This window comes from Ornithorhynchus anatinus, chromosome 1, assembly GCF_004115215.2.
Source record: "Ornithorhynchus anatinus isolate Pmale09 chromosome 1, mOrnAna1.pri.v4, whole genome shotgun sequence".
Taxonomy (NCBI): domain Eukaryota; kingdom Metazoa; phylum Chordata; class Mammalia; order Monotremata; family Ornithorhynchidae; genus Ornithorhynchus; species Ornithorhynchus anatinus.
This window is the reverse complement of record NC_041728.1, coordinates 67,655,995-67,669,421: the sequence shown is the minus strand read 5'-3', so window position 1 is coordinate 67,669,421 and position 13,427 is coordinate 67,655,995. Positions and strand designations below refer to the sequence as shown.

The window sequence follows — 13,427 nt, the reverse complement described above, 5'->3', positions numbered from 1 at the left end:
ATTATTATTATTACTCCTATAAGGAAAGAAGGCAGATAGAAGCACCACACTCAGTAATCCTCTTCCTAACTCTCAGTGCGCATGGGAACCATTCCATCCATTCATTGGATCATATTTATTTAGCCCTTACTGTGTGCAGAGCACTGTGCTAATCGCCTGGGAGAGTACACTACAACAGTAAACAGGCACATTCCCCGCTCAATTTCTTTGCCTCTACCCAAGCAACTCGACTGCTTTTAACTTTTCTGCCTGGAGGGAGATGCCAACGGAAGGCAGGAAATAAAACCAACGGAGGGCAGGATATAACACCCGACACCAGAAGAAATGTAAGGCACTAGTCTTCCACTTCGGGGGCACGGAAGAAGAGCAAATGCGTGTTGCCAAAATGTAAACCCATTTTACGGAAAATTCTGCCATTTATTTTAGCCCCTGGGAACTCACCGTGCCTAGTTCTGACTCGACCAACATAAGACTAGATGATTCTCACACCTGAAATGATAGAGCTTGTGAAAAATAGAAGGAAAAAAGGGATAGGTCTTTTCCGATTCTTCTTTCGCTGCCCTTTACGAACCAGAGTGGCCCAAGGGGTAATACTGAGCCGAATTCTTCTATCTGGTATCCCTTTACGGTTGCGTGTCTTCTAGGAATGTGAATCTTTCCTGGGGATTGTTTCAGTGGAAGATACTATTCTACATTTGGCCCGCGCTGGTGCCATCTATGGATTAGTGAGACTCCACTTGTCCTGTCTTCAAGCCCTGCCCCAGAGCCCCGGCATCAATAAACCACTAGGATTGACAAGAGAGCCTGCCTTTTGGGTTTTCCACTCTTCAGCATGGTCCTCCCTTCCTAGCTGGCCTCAGTTTACACCTCAGGCATAGACAGCAATCTTCCATTTGGGGTGCGAAGGTGGGAAAGCCCGTTGTTGGGCAGGGATTGTCTCTATCTGTTGCCGAATTGTACTTTCCAAGCGCGTAGGACAGCGCTCTGCACACAGTAAGCGCTCAATAGATACGACTGAGCGAATGAACGAAAGGAAAAAAAAAGGGAGAACTAGTGGTAGTGGAGCAAGGGGTGTTTGGGGATGGAGGGCAGATTTCAAAATGATACTGGGCCACAGAGAGACTTAACTCTTTTTGGTCTTGTCTGTCCTTGTGGGAGATCTGTGATGAGCAAGCTGGGGAGTCACTCTCAAAAAAACAGTCTTGCCTAGTGGAAAGAGCGAGGCCTGGAAGTCAGAGGACCTGGGTTCTAATTCTAGCTCCGCCATTTGCCGTATGACTCTGGGCAAGTCACTTCTCTGGGCCTCAGTTTCTTCAACTGCGAAATGGAGATTAAATACTTGCTCTCCCTCCTACCTAGACTGTGAGCCCCATGCTGGACAGGGACTGTGTCTGACTTAATCCACTTGCACCTATCATTAACTACCTAATTAACTTGTTTGATGCACATTTAGTGCTTAACAAATGCCGTACAAAAGCTATAAATTAAAATCATGGAAATCAGAAGTCCTGGGTTCTAATCCCGACTCTTCCAAGTGCTTGCTGAGTGACCTTGAGCAAGTCACTTACGTTTTCTCTGTCTTTCCTCCACTGTAAAATGAGGATTCTATACTTGTTCTCCCTTCTACTGAGACTGAGAGCCCCATATGGGACAGGGACAGTGTCCCATTTGATTAACTGGTAACTACCCCAAGCGCTTAGAACAGGGCTTTATACATAGTAAGGGCTTCATTCATTCATTCAATAGTATATATTGAGCACTTACTATGGGCAGAGCACTGTACTAAGCGCTTGGGATGGACAAATCGGTAACAGATAGAGACAGTCCCTGCCCTTTGACAGGCTTAAAGTCTAATCGGGGGAGACGGACAGACAATCACAAATAGCAGGAGAATAAAAAACACTCTAAGAAGAATCCAGCTTAACACAGAATCCTGGCGCTGCCTCCAGCCAGGCCTAAGGTGGCCCCAATGATAATAATAATAATAATAATGGCACCTGTTGAGCACTTACTATGTGCTGTACTAAGCACCGGGGTGAAGACAAGTAAATCAGATTGGAGGAGGCAGAACTGAGCTGACCTTCCAAGGGGCTCCCAAGATCGGTGGTCAAGGTTTCCACCAGAATGGTCCTGGCTTTCAGGGTCCAGGGGGCGGGGAAAAGGTGAAGGGGAACTCACTGGAGCGCTCATCCCACGCCGTCGGCTGCAGACCCATCACATGATTAATCTTAACTCCTGACCTGTGGGATTTTCCAAACGCGTGACTTCCTTTTAAGCCATCACCACCCTTCGGTAGAAAGAGGACACCGACGGAACCGGGATCTCCAGGAGGCGAGCTACGGAAGAAAGGAATCGACGCCCGGCTCGGTAAAATCCCAAGTACAGATTCCCTTACCGGTGGGTCGTAGTTTTTTGCGTGTGGGTGTCTACTTGTAGCCGTAGTTTTTTTGCGTGTGTGTGCCTACTTGTAGCCGTAGAGACGGAGAAAACACTCAAAGGCATTTCCAAGCAGGATCTAGGCTGGCCGTAACTGGTTTCGGATCCCGGCCGACGTCCGGCTACGTGGGAGCCCCTTGGGACGAGGGAGGTTCGGTGTCGGTGACCGACAACGTCCACCGGCTCAACTTGGGGGGAGCTCGGCACTCTGCTAATTTATTTCCTCTTCTGGTTTAACAAAGACACTGTAAACCCTCCTACTGAAGACAGTGGGCAAGTGGGGTTCTGAGGAAAGGAGGTTATCCCAGACTATCCCTCAAATTACCCAACTTCTGAATCCTAGGGGTGGGGGGTGATTCGGCTTGATCGGTAACATGGTGGCCCAGCTCCTTCTAGACTGTGAACCCGTCGTTGCCTCTATCTGTCGCCGAATTGTACGTTCCGAGCGCTTAGTACAGTGCTCTGCACACGGTAAGCGCTCGATAAATACGACCGAATGAAATAGACGCTGCACTTTGAGAGAGAACACGTGCATTTTCTAATATCCAAAAAAACCTGGGACGACCGCATTCTCCCCCTCCCCACCAAGGACAAAAACCTGGAGCTTTACGTGCCCTTGGATTTGCACCCTTTACTCAACCCTCAGTTTTCTCATCTGTAAAATGGGGATGAAGACTGTGAGCCCCACGTGGGACAACTGATTACCTCGTAACTACTCCAGCGCTTAGAAAAGTGCTTGGCACATAGTAAGCGCTTAACAATTTTCATAATTATCATACGTCCCTATTCCTCATTTATTTTACACTTAATGTCCGTCTCCCCCTCTAGACTGGAAGCTCGTTGCGGACAGGGGCCGTGTCTGTCTGAACTATTTTTCACAGTAAGTGCTCAATACAATTCATTTTACGTAGTACTCTCCCAAGCACCCGGTACAGTGCTCTGCCCAGGGTAAGTACTCGATAAATACGATGGACCGATCGAACCGACTGATCGATACGAGGATTCAGCTCTTCTGGCCGTACCCGGCTCCCTAACTCTCCCCTGACATTCGGGGAGCAAAAATTAACCAATGTTTTCGAGGAGCAGCATGATGCGCCGGATGAGGCACCGGACTGGGAGTCAGAAGGTCACGGGTTCCAATCCTGTCTCCGCCACTTACCAGCTGGGGTGACCTCGGGCAAGTCACTTCACTTCTCCGGGCCTCGGTCACGTCATCCGGACAATGGAGATCGAAATCGGGAGCCCCGCTTTGGACGGGGACCGGGTCCAACCTGCTCCGCTTGTATCCGGCGCTCACTACAGTGCCCGGCACGTCGTAAGTGCTTTACAAACGCCATTATTATTATTATTTTTGAAGACTTTTGCCCTCCCTGTCGTGTTGTCACCCTGCAAACGACTCCCCCAAACCCAGAGTGGCCAAACCCGTCCTTCTCCCCAATTTACCGGGCCCGGCCTGGAAGAGATGACCCCAGAGCGACTATTTCTCGGAGAATGCGCTTTTTGGTTCCTCCTCCCATTGTCCCGTGAGACTGGGAGCCCCACGAAGGACAACCCGATGACCCTGTATCATCCCCAGCGCTTAGAACACTGCTCTGCACATAGTAAGCGCTTAGCAAATACCAACATTATTCATTTCTCTATGCCTCAGTTCCCTCCTCTGTAAAATGGCGATGAAGACTGTGAGCCCCACGTGGGACAACCTGATGACCCTGTATCTACTGCAGCGCTTAGAACAGCGTGCTGCACGTAGGAAGGGTCTAACAAATACCGACATTATTATTACAGTCTCCCTCAGCTCTTGGAACAGTTCTCTGCACATAGGAAGCGCTTAACAAATACCAACATTATTATTATTGTTATCATCTCCCCCAGTGTTACAGCCCTCTGCACATAGGAAGCGCTTGACAAATACCAACATTATGATGATGATGCTGATGATCTCCCCCAGCGCTTAGAACAGCGCTCTGCACGTAGGAGACGCTTAACCAATACCAACATTAGGATTATGATGATGATGATCTCCCCCAGCGCTTAGAACAGTGCTCTGCACGTAGGAGACGCTTAACCAATACCAACATTAGGATTATGATGATGATGATCTCCCCCAGCGCTTAGAACAGTGCTCTGCACATAGGAAGCGCTTGACAAACCCCAACATTAGGATTATGATGATAATAATAATTATGATGATGATGATGTCCCCCAGCGCTGTGCACATAAGAGGCGCTTAGCAAATAGGAGCACTCCGATGATGATTACTCCTTCCCCCCTCCCCCATTCCTACCCGCTGCGGCTCGTGTCCGTGCTCCCGTCCCCCGTGCTCCCGTCCCCGGCTTGGCTTGGTTGCTAGGCAACGGCACGGCCACGCCCACACGACCAGGACACGCCCCCTCCCGAAGCCCCGCCCCTCCCATAGGCCCGCTCCGACCCGAAGCCCCGCCCACGAGACCAGGCCCCGCCCACAGACGATGCCCCGCCCACAGATCCATGCCACGCCCCTCCCATAGGCCCGCCCCATCTCGAAGCCCCGCCCCCAAGCCCCAGGGTTGGGGAGGTGTCCTCTCCTCGCGGTCTCTAAGCCATCCATCCATCCATCCATCCATCCATCCATCCATCCATCCATCCATCCATCCATCCATCCATCCATCCCATCCCATCCCATCCCTCCCTCCATCCCATCCATCCCATCCCATCCATCCCATCCCATCCATCCCTCCCTCCATCCCATCCATCCCATCCCATCCATCCCTCCCTCCATCCCATCCATCCCATCCCATCCATCCCTCCCTCCATCCCATCCATCCCATCCCATCCCATCCCATCCCATCCATCCATCCATCCATCCATCCATCCATCCATCCATCACATCCATCCCATCCCATCCCTCCCTCCATCCCATCCCATCCCATCCCATCCCATCCCATCCCATCCCATCCAACCACCCACCCATCATAATAATGTCGGTATTTGTTAAGCGCTTACTATGTGCAGAGCACTGTTCTAAGCGCTGGGGTGGATACAGGGTCATCAGGTTGTCCCCCGTGGGGGTCACAGTTAATCCCCATTTTACAGATGAGGTCACTGAGGCACAGAGAAGTGACTTGCCCACAGTCACACTGCTGACAAGTGGCCGAGCCGGGATTCGAACCCATGAGCTCTGACTCCCAAGCCCGGGCTCTTTCCACTGAGCCACGCTGCTTCTCTATCCATCCCATTCATTCAATCCTATTTACTGAGCGCTGACTGCCTCCTGACACTCTACCAACCTCTTGGGAAACTCCCCTAGGCCCAGAAAAGGTGACATAATAATGGTATTTGTTAAGTGCTTACTACTACTACTAATAATAATAATAATGTTGGTATTTGTTAAGCGCTTACTATGTGCCGAGCACTGTTCTAAGCGCTGGGGTAGACACAGGGGAATGAGGATGTCCCACGTGGGGCTCACAGTCTTAATCCCCATTTTACAGATGAGGGAACTGAGGCACAGAGAAGTTAAGTGACTCGCCCACAGTCACACAGCTGACAAGTGGCAGAACAGGAATTCGAACTCATGAGCTCTGACTCCAAAGCCCGTGCTCTTTCCACTGAACCACGCTGCTTCTCATATCACAGCACTGTTCTAAGCGCTGGGGGAGATACAGGGTCATCAGGTGGTCCCCCGTGGGGCTCCCAGTTTTCATCCCCATTTGTCAGATGAGGGAACTGAGGCACAGAGAAGTGAAGCGACTTGCCCACGGTCACACAGCTGACAAGTGGCAGAGCCGGGATCTGAGCTCACAGTCTAGGGTGTGCATCTACGCTTTACTAGAGAAGCAGCGAGGCTCGGTGGCAAGAGCCCGGACTTGGGAGTCAGAGGTCATGGGTTCGAATCCAGGCTCTGCCACTTGGCAGCTCGGTGACTTGGGGCGAGTCACTTCACTTCTCTGGGCCTCAGTGACCTCATCTGCAAAATGGGGATTCAGACTGTGAGCCTCACGTGTGACAACCTGATGACCCTGTATCTACCCCAGCGGTTAGAACGGTGCTCTGCACAGAGTAAGCGCTTTAACAAATACCAACATTAGTATCATTACTATTACGATTGAATATCATTATTAAAGCGCTTAGTACAGCACATAGCTCTCAATAAACACCTCTGACGAATTTATAGTCGTATGCATGTTCATATTCAGTTTGCCACCAAATCCTGTTGGTTCCACCTTCCCAACATAACTAAAATCCACTTTTTCCTCTCCATCACGCATTCATTCATTCATTCAATCAATCGTATTTATTGAGCGCTCACCGTGTGCACGGCAGTGTACTAAGCGCTTGGGATGTACAATTCAGCGACAGACAGAGACAATCCCTGCCCTCAACAGGCTCACGGTCTGGAACGGGGGAGACCGCCATCGGAACGAGTCAACAGGCACGAGCAGCATCATTATAAATAGAATTATAGATATATACGCATCATTAATAAAAATAGAATTATAAATATGCACATGTATACATCCCAAACGTTGTGGGGCGGGGAGTAGAGCAAGGGGAGCGATTTGGGGTGATGGGGCGACGGGGAGCGGAGGAAACTCCGACCCCGATTTAAATGATCCTTGACTCCCCCATCTGCCCCTTTACCGATCTCCTTTCCTCTCGTCTCTCGCCACCCCAGTCCGTACCTCGTTCTGCTGCCCGGATTTTTCTAAAAAGAAATTTACTTCACTCTCCCCAGGAACCCAAAATGGTATTTATTGAGCACTATGTTCACAGCACTGTGCTGAGCACTCGGGAGAGCATAATCCCCCCCACTCCAGAACCCCCGACGGTTGCCCATCCACCTCCGCGTCAAACTCCTTATCGGTTTATCTCCTCCTACCTTACCGATCTCCTACGACAGCCCAGCGAACACGCTTCACTCTTCCAGTGGCAGCCTGCGCTCTCCGCCCCATCCATCCTATTTACTGACGGTACCGATGGGACACCGGTGTACTTGCGTTCAAATTAAAAACAGGATTATCAAATGATTACCGCCTCAATTACCATTTGAAAAGTTGCACGATTCACACCTGTCCTACTAAATCACGGATAATAACCTGCCTACCGTGGGACTGACCTCGCGCGAGTCACTTCTCAGGGCCCGGACCACCGCATCGGCCTCCCGGCTGACCTCCCCGCCTCCTGCCTCTCCCCACTCCAGGGCATATTTCACTCTGCTGCCCGGATCTTTTTTGGACAAAAACGTTCAGGACGTGTCACCCCGCTCCGCCCCCAAACTCCAAGCGGTTGGCCATCCGCCTCCGTATCGAACAAGAACGCCATCACTGGCTTTGAAGCCCTCCGTCACGTCGCTTCTCTCCTCTCCATCCCGGCCCGCACACTCCGCTCCTCCGGCGCCGCTAACCTTCTCACGGGGGGTCCACCTCGCCTGTCTCGTCGCCGACCCCTGGCCCACGTCCTGCCTCCGGCCTGGACCGCCCTCCCTCCTCAAATCTACCATGACTCTCCCCGCCTTCAAAGCCGTACTGAAGGCCCACCTCCTCCGAGAGGCCTTCCCAGACCAAGCCCTCCCTTTCCTCATCTCCCTCTCCCTTTTGCGTCACCCTGACTCGCTCCCTTTGCTCTTCCCCCCTCTCCCAGCCCCACAGCGCTTACGTCCTTTTGTCCGTCATTTTATCTGTATTGACGTCTGTGTCCCCGCTCCAGACTGGAAGCTCCTGGTGGGCAGGGAACGCGTCTCTTTATTGTTGTGCCGTACTCTCCCAAGCACCGAATACAGTGCTCCGCACGCAGTAAGCGCTCAATAAATACATCTGAACTGAACCGAGTTGAGCTGGAAGACACATTCCCTGCCCGCCAGGAGCTTACAGTCTAGAGGAGCAGAGAAGCAGCGTGGCTCAGTGGCAAGAGCCCGGGCTTGGGAGTCAGAGGTCACGGGTTCAAATGCCAGCTCTTCCACTTGTCAGCTGTGTGACTGTGGGCCAGTCACTTCACTTCTCTGGGCCGCAGTGACCTCATCTGCAAAATGGGGATGAAGACCGTGAGCCTCACGGGTGACAACCTGATCACCCTGCATCGACCCCAGCGCTTAGAACAGTGCCCTGCACATAGTAAGCGCTTAACAAATACCAACATTAGGATTATTAGAGGAGGAAGTGTGTGCAGAAATGAATGCAGGGGGCAAGCTACTATACAACGGCATGTTAAAAAACATGTTTATTTTACACTATGTACAGAGACATATCCAAAATCATTTCCAAGCACATAAGTAATGAGGGACCATAAATCACCATTTAGTTTCTTCTTAGTGTATATACTCACAATAAAATAGAAAGAACATATACAAAAAAGGAGCCAAAAGTGTGCATTTCGCTAAAACTCGGTATCTACATACGCCATCGGAAAATAGCAATCAAAATGACCTTTGACCAAAACTAAGTTCCCGTGATGTGTAGTAACCATTATATTGTTTGCATGAGGTAGTAACTAAATTATTTTGGCCACACGTTAACACCCGAAATCAAAACAAATATGAAAATTATAAAAGGCCAAAAGAGTCACCATGCAACTGGGAATTTGAACCACTTCACTCGAGGGAATGTTAACAGTTCCTCACTGTGAGTACATGAAATGTTTATTGTGGACTCTCCATAATGCTAATTTGATCGATGCACATAATCGAAATAATTGAAACGACAACTGCGGTTACCTCACAGCACCCTTTCCCTGTGATTCCAAATCATTCCGGAAGGTATCGTCTTTGAGCACAGAGAAGCGATCTCACAGAATTTGGCTTAAATTCAGAAAGGACCAGTTACTACAACAGGTGGGCGGGTGGTTGGTTTCACCGCGAAACCCAGCCGGATCGACTCTAGAAAGGTATTTTCAAGCCCAATGCGTTTCAACGACGTCACAGCTTACCTTGGTGACTAAATACATCACAGGTCAATACTCTGTGCAAATATAAACACCAGTGTACTTGCATTAAAATTAAAAACAGGATTATAAAATGATTACAGCCTCGATTACAATTTTAAAAGTTACAAGATTTATATCTGTCATACTAAATTACAGATAATAAAAATACGATAGTGTTGTTAAATGCGCCGGGTCCCCCTGCCAGCATCTCGTTTGATAATATAGCCGCACCCGAGAATATCCCCCCGACCCCGGTTCTTAAAAGAGTACCCCCAAATGCATTTCTGCATCAACGACCTTTACATCTGTACAGATAAGACGTTTAAATCATAAAAGGACCACTATCTACAGAAACTCTTAGTGTAGGTCTTCGGCGAGACGAAATTCCACTGAAAACCACCGCCTCTATGTACAAAGATTACATAACGGTGAACGAGGCCCTCGGCGTGGACGAGCAGGTGTGGACGTCCGTACCGCTTAAGAACAAAATTCTTCCTCATCTTTCTCTCGTGCCCCAATAAATTAGAGAGTAACTGAAGCCAGGTTCCTGCACTTTCTGTGTTTTTTTGTACAACTTCAAGCATCCGGTTTTGTTGAACAATAGTGTTTTCCCCTCTTGCTCCGGTTGGGTCAGGCACAGGATTTCTCAGTAACTGTTTTCATGACCCGCCAGGATGTACAAATTGCTATTCGCTGTAGGATTATCGGTTGGCCTGCTTTCCAAAACCACAACCCTGCGAAGCAAAAGAAGAAAACAAAACATTTTCATCTTTTCGTTCATTCAATCGGATTTACTGAGCGCTCACTATGTGCAGAGCACTATACTAAGCGCTTGGAACGGACAATTCGGCCACAGATAGAGACGATCCCCGCCCAAGGACGGGCTCTCAGTCTAATAATCTTTTGAAAAGCATCTGTGAAAGAGGAGGCTGGTGGGAAACACTTTTACTACAGAGTCTTTCTCTTTTTAACCTCCCTCCGCGATAACGGCTCTCCAGGTTCCGGGGCTGGAATGGATTTTTCGGCACTAGGATTTTAAAGCACCGGGATTCACAAGTCCAACCCGGCCCACCTCTCAGTCTCTCCTCAAAAATGCTGGGGGAAAGTCATTTTCGTTTGTTCACAGATGCTGGTTCTTCACGTCTGTCATAAACGCAGCTGTACAAAACTAGAAAGCCTCCTCAAGGTAGAAAGCAGATGCTTCTAAAAAGAACGACCTGTTTTTGCGGTAGAGGCAGGGCGATCTTTTCCTCCGATAAGACTGCCCTCTACCAAGTTGGCAGACCAAAAAATGTTGGTATTTGTTAAGCGCTTACTATGTGCCGACCACTGTTCTAAGCGCTGGGGGAGATACGGGGTCAACAGGTGGTCCCAGGTGAGGTTCACAGTCTTCATCCCCATTTTACAGATGAGGTCACTGAGGCACCGAGAAGGGAAATGACTTGCCCACAGTCACATAGCTGCCAAGTGGCAGAGCCGGGATTCGAACCCATGATCTCTGACTCCCAAGCCCAGGCTCTTTCCACTGAGCCACGCTGCTTCTCACAACATAGACAACATCAATCAGTGGTGTTTACTGAGTGCTCACTGTGTGCAGAGCACTACACTAAGCATCTGGGAGAGTACAATACAACAGAGCCGGGAGACCCGCTGCCTTCCCACAAGGAGCTGGGTTCCAATCCCAGGTTCCGCCACTCGTCTGCTTTGGGACTAGGGACAAGTGGCTTCACTTCTCTCAGCCTCGGTTGCCTCATCTGTAAAATGGGTAATGAGACTGCGAGCTCCAGGCCGGTTCAGTGAGAAGAGCCCCGGCTTGGGAGTCAGAGGTCATGGGTTCTAATACCGGCTCCGCCGCTTGTCGGCTGTGTGACTTTGGGCAAGTCACTTCACTTCTCTGGGCCTCAGTGCCCTCATCTGGAAAATGGGGACTGAGACTGTGAGCCCCACGTTGGACCACCTGATCACCTTGTATCCCCCCCCCCCAGCGCTTAGAACAGTGCTTTGCACATAGTAAGCGCTTAACAAATGCCATCATTCTTATTATGTAGAACATGTGTATCGTGTCCAATCCAGCACTTCGCATAGTGCCTGGCATATAGTAAGCAGAAGCTTAGAGTCTAAAGAGGTTCATGTTCATTTTCCCTTTGGCTCTCAAAGGGTTCTGGTTTCAATCCATCGTAATTATTGAGCATCTACTGTGTGCAGAGCACTATACTAAATGCTTGGGAGAGTACAGCGGTTGTTAGACACGTTTCCTGCCCATAATGAGCTCGCTGGATTTGGCATGCTTACTGGATAAGAAATACGAAAAATAGAAAATTGAACAGTCTCTATTAGGATATCTGATAAATTTCAGTCCTTAGTTCTGATGAGAAAGAAATATTCCTCACACATTTTAAAATAGTATGCCCAGGCCCGATTTAGTCATACCTGTCAGATCCAAGAAGCCTGAATATCCTTGTACTATCAGAAATTTCTTGGGTTATCTGTAAAATACAAAAAAAAAAGAATACGGCTTTAAATTGATGTGTTCCATTTATAATTTAACTCTTAAGAAAAAGATCAAAATTCATAGCCTTCTGGGTTTAATTTCTTTGATGTCGCTAAGTCAAAGTATCTCAGTAAATCTGGCAATGGATGTATTTGAATTTTCATGCACTGTGGGAACAGGGAAAACCTCATTTACTTCCTAAACAACAGACCCAAGAGAGTATTGGAATTAGGAAATTTGAAGGTACCATGTTTGGTTCACAGGCCATTCAAGAAATAAACCAGAGCAACTTAGAAAACAGTTATGTGGAACATTTACAAAGGGGTTTGTGAAAAGGAAGGAAAGCTCTTATTAAAGGACATCTGTCTCCTACAGGTGTAGGAAATAGAATATTACCTACAAGTCTTTCTGGATGAAGCAAACTAGATACTAAAAAATTAAAGATGATGGAAAAGAGGACTGCCTTAAAAGAGCACAATATTTGGTCATCTAGGAGACTATATGCTCAAAATGAAAATGGAAAGAAGAGTACGAGTTAATTTATTGAAACAAACGTTAGTTCATGAAGAAAAGTAATGGACATTTCTTAATATACCTATGAAGAATTTCTAGAGTACTCTTATCTGCCTAAAATTTAAGTAAGATTGTCTTTTACTGTACACTACCATAAGAAAAACGTTTCTTTTGGAATAAATATAACAAACACTAGAGTCAACAGAAATGGTATTGAGGGTTAGTGGCCTTCGAGTTTGAAATACTTTCATGACATCAGATAATCCAATCTGTCAAAAGGCTGCAGCCTTCTAAGTATAAAACAATCGCACAAAATGAAACAACCGCACAAAATGTCAAGCACTGTGCTAAGCACTTTGGAAGCTGTAAATAAAATTTTGCGGATTAGACTTTTCAAACGCTAGATATATATTTTTCTTTTCAGGGATAGGTTCTCTTTCAAGAATACCGCTGTCCTTGGGCTTTGACGTTACTGCCGCTGACAAGGGGATTCCACAACTTGACGAGATGCCCATCGTGGTCAAAAAATCCACGGCAAAAACAGGTCGTTAACTATAAAACACGTTAAATCAATTCACTTGACTTTTAAATTTACGTCGCCTTGACTTGTCCCGATAGCATCCTCTGGCCAGAGGGAACACAGCAGGTCTAACAGGGCCTGGAGGAACTGCTTCTGGGATCCCGGGACACTTCATCAAAATGACTGACGATCCGAAACATCCGTCAGCTCCTCTGGGCGGGAATGAGAGCTAAGCTGGGGTCCGCGGGGGAGAGGGAGGGTATGGGCAGGGTTGATGGCTGGGCTGTGGTCGGCTCAGGACAGTGGTCAGTGCCCTTAAGAATCCCCCGTTTAGACTGTGAGCCCGTCGTTGGGCAGGGATTGTCTCTATCTGTTGCCGAACTGTGCATTCCAAGCGCTCGGTACAGTGCTCTGCACAAAGGAAGCGCTCAATAAATTCGACTGAATGAACGAATGAGTGAATCCTGGTCCACGGAAAAGGAGGCCTCCTCATTTTGAGCCCGGTGCCATAGGAGGAGGGATTTTTTTGGTGTGGCTTTTGGGGGGTTTTCTGTTTCTTGGGACAATTTT

General features: G+C 48.5%; 2 protein-coding genes across 7 annotated transcripts in view; both read right to left on the bottom strand.

The window, feature by feature from the left end:
• Window positions 1–4,778, bottom strand: part of CDKL4 (cyclin dependent kinase like 4) — a 59,464-nt gene extending 54,686 nt beyond the window's left edge. Inside the window, exons 1-2 of the mRNA XM_029066185.2 lie at window positions 4,721–4,778; window positions 2,179–2,336 (exon numbers count right to left, since the gene is read on the bottom strand). Of these exons, the coding sequence (XP_028922018.1) occupies window positions 2,179–2,215 (37 nt within the window). The 5' untranslated portion in view covers window positions 2,216–2,336; window positions 4,721–4,778. The remainder of the gene's footprint in view (window positions 1–2,178; window positions 2,337–4,720) is intronic.
• A 3,823-nt stretch (window positions 4,779–8,601) lies between these two features.
• MAP4K3 (mitogen-activated protein kinase kinase kinase kinase 3) overlaps window positions 8,602–13,427 on the bottom strand; it is a 194,037-nt gene continuing 189,211 nt past the window's right edge. For all 6 annotated transcript variants that reach the window (XM_029066090.2, XM_029066103.2, XM_029066120.2 and 3 more), the window contains 2 exons: window positions 11,764–11,819; window positions 8,602–10,067 (listed from right to left, as the gene is read on the bottom strand). In XM_029066090.2, the coding sequence (XP_028921923.1) occupies window positions 9,980–10,067; window positions 11,764–11,819 (144 nt within the window). In that variant the 3' untranslated portion in view covers window positions 8,602–9,979. The remainder of the gene's footprint in view (window positions 10,068–11,763; window positions 11,820–13,427) is intronic.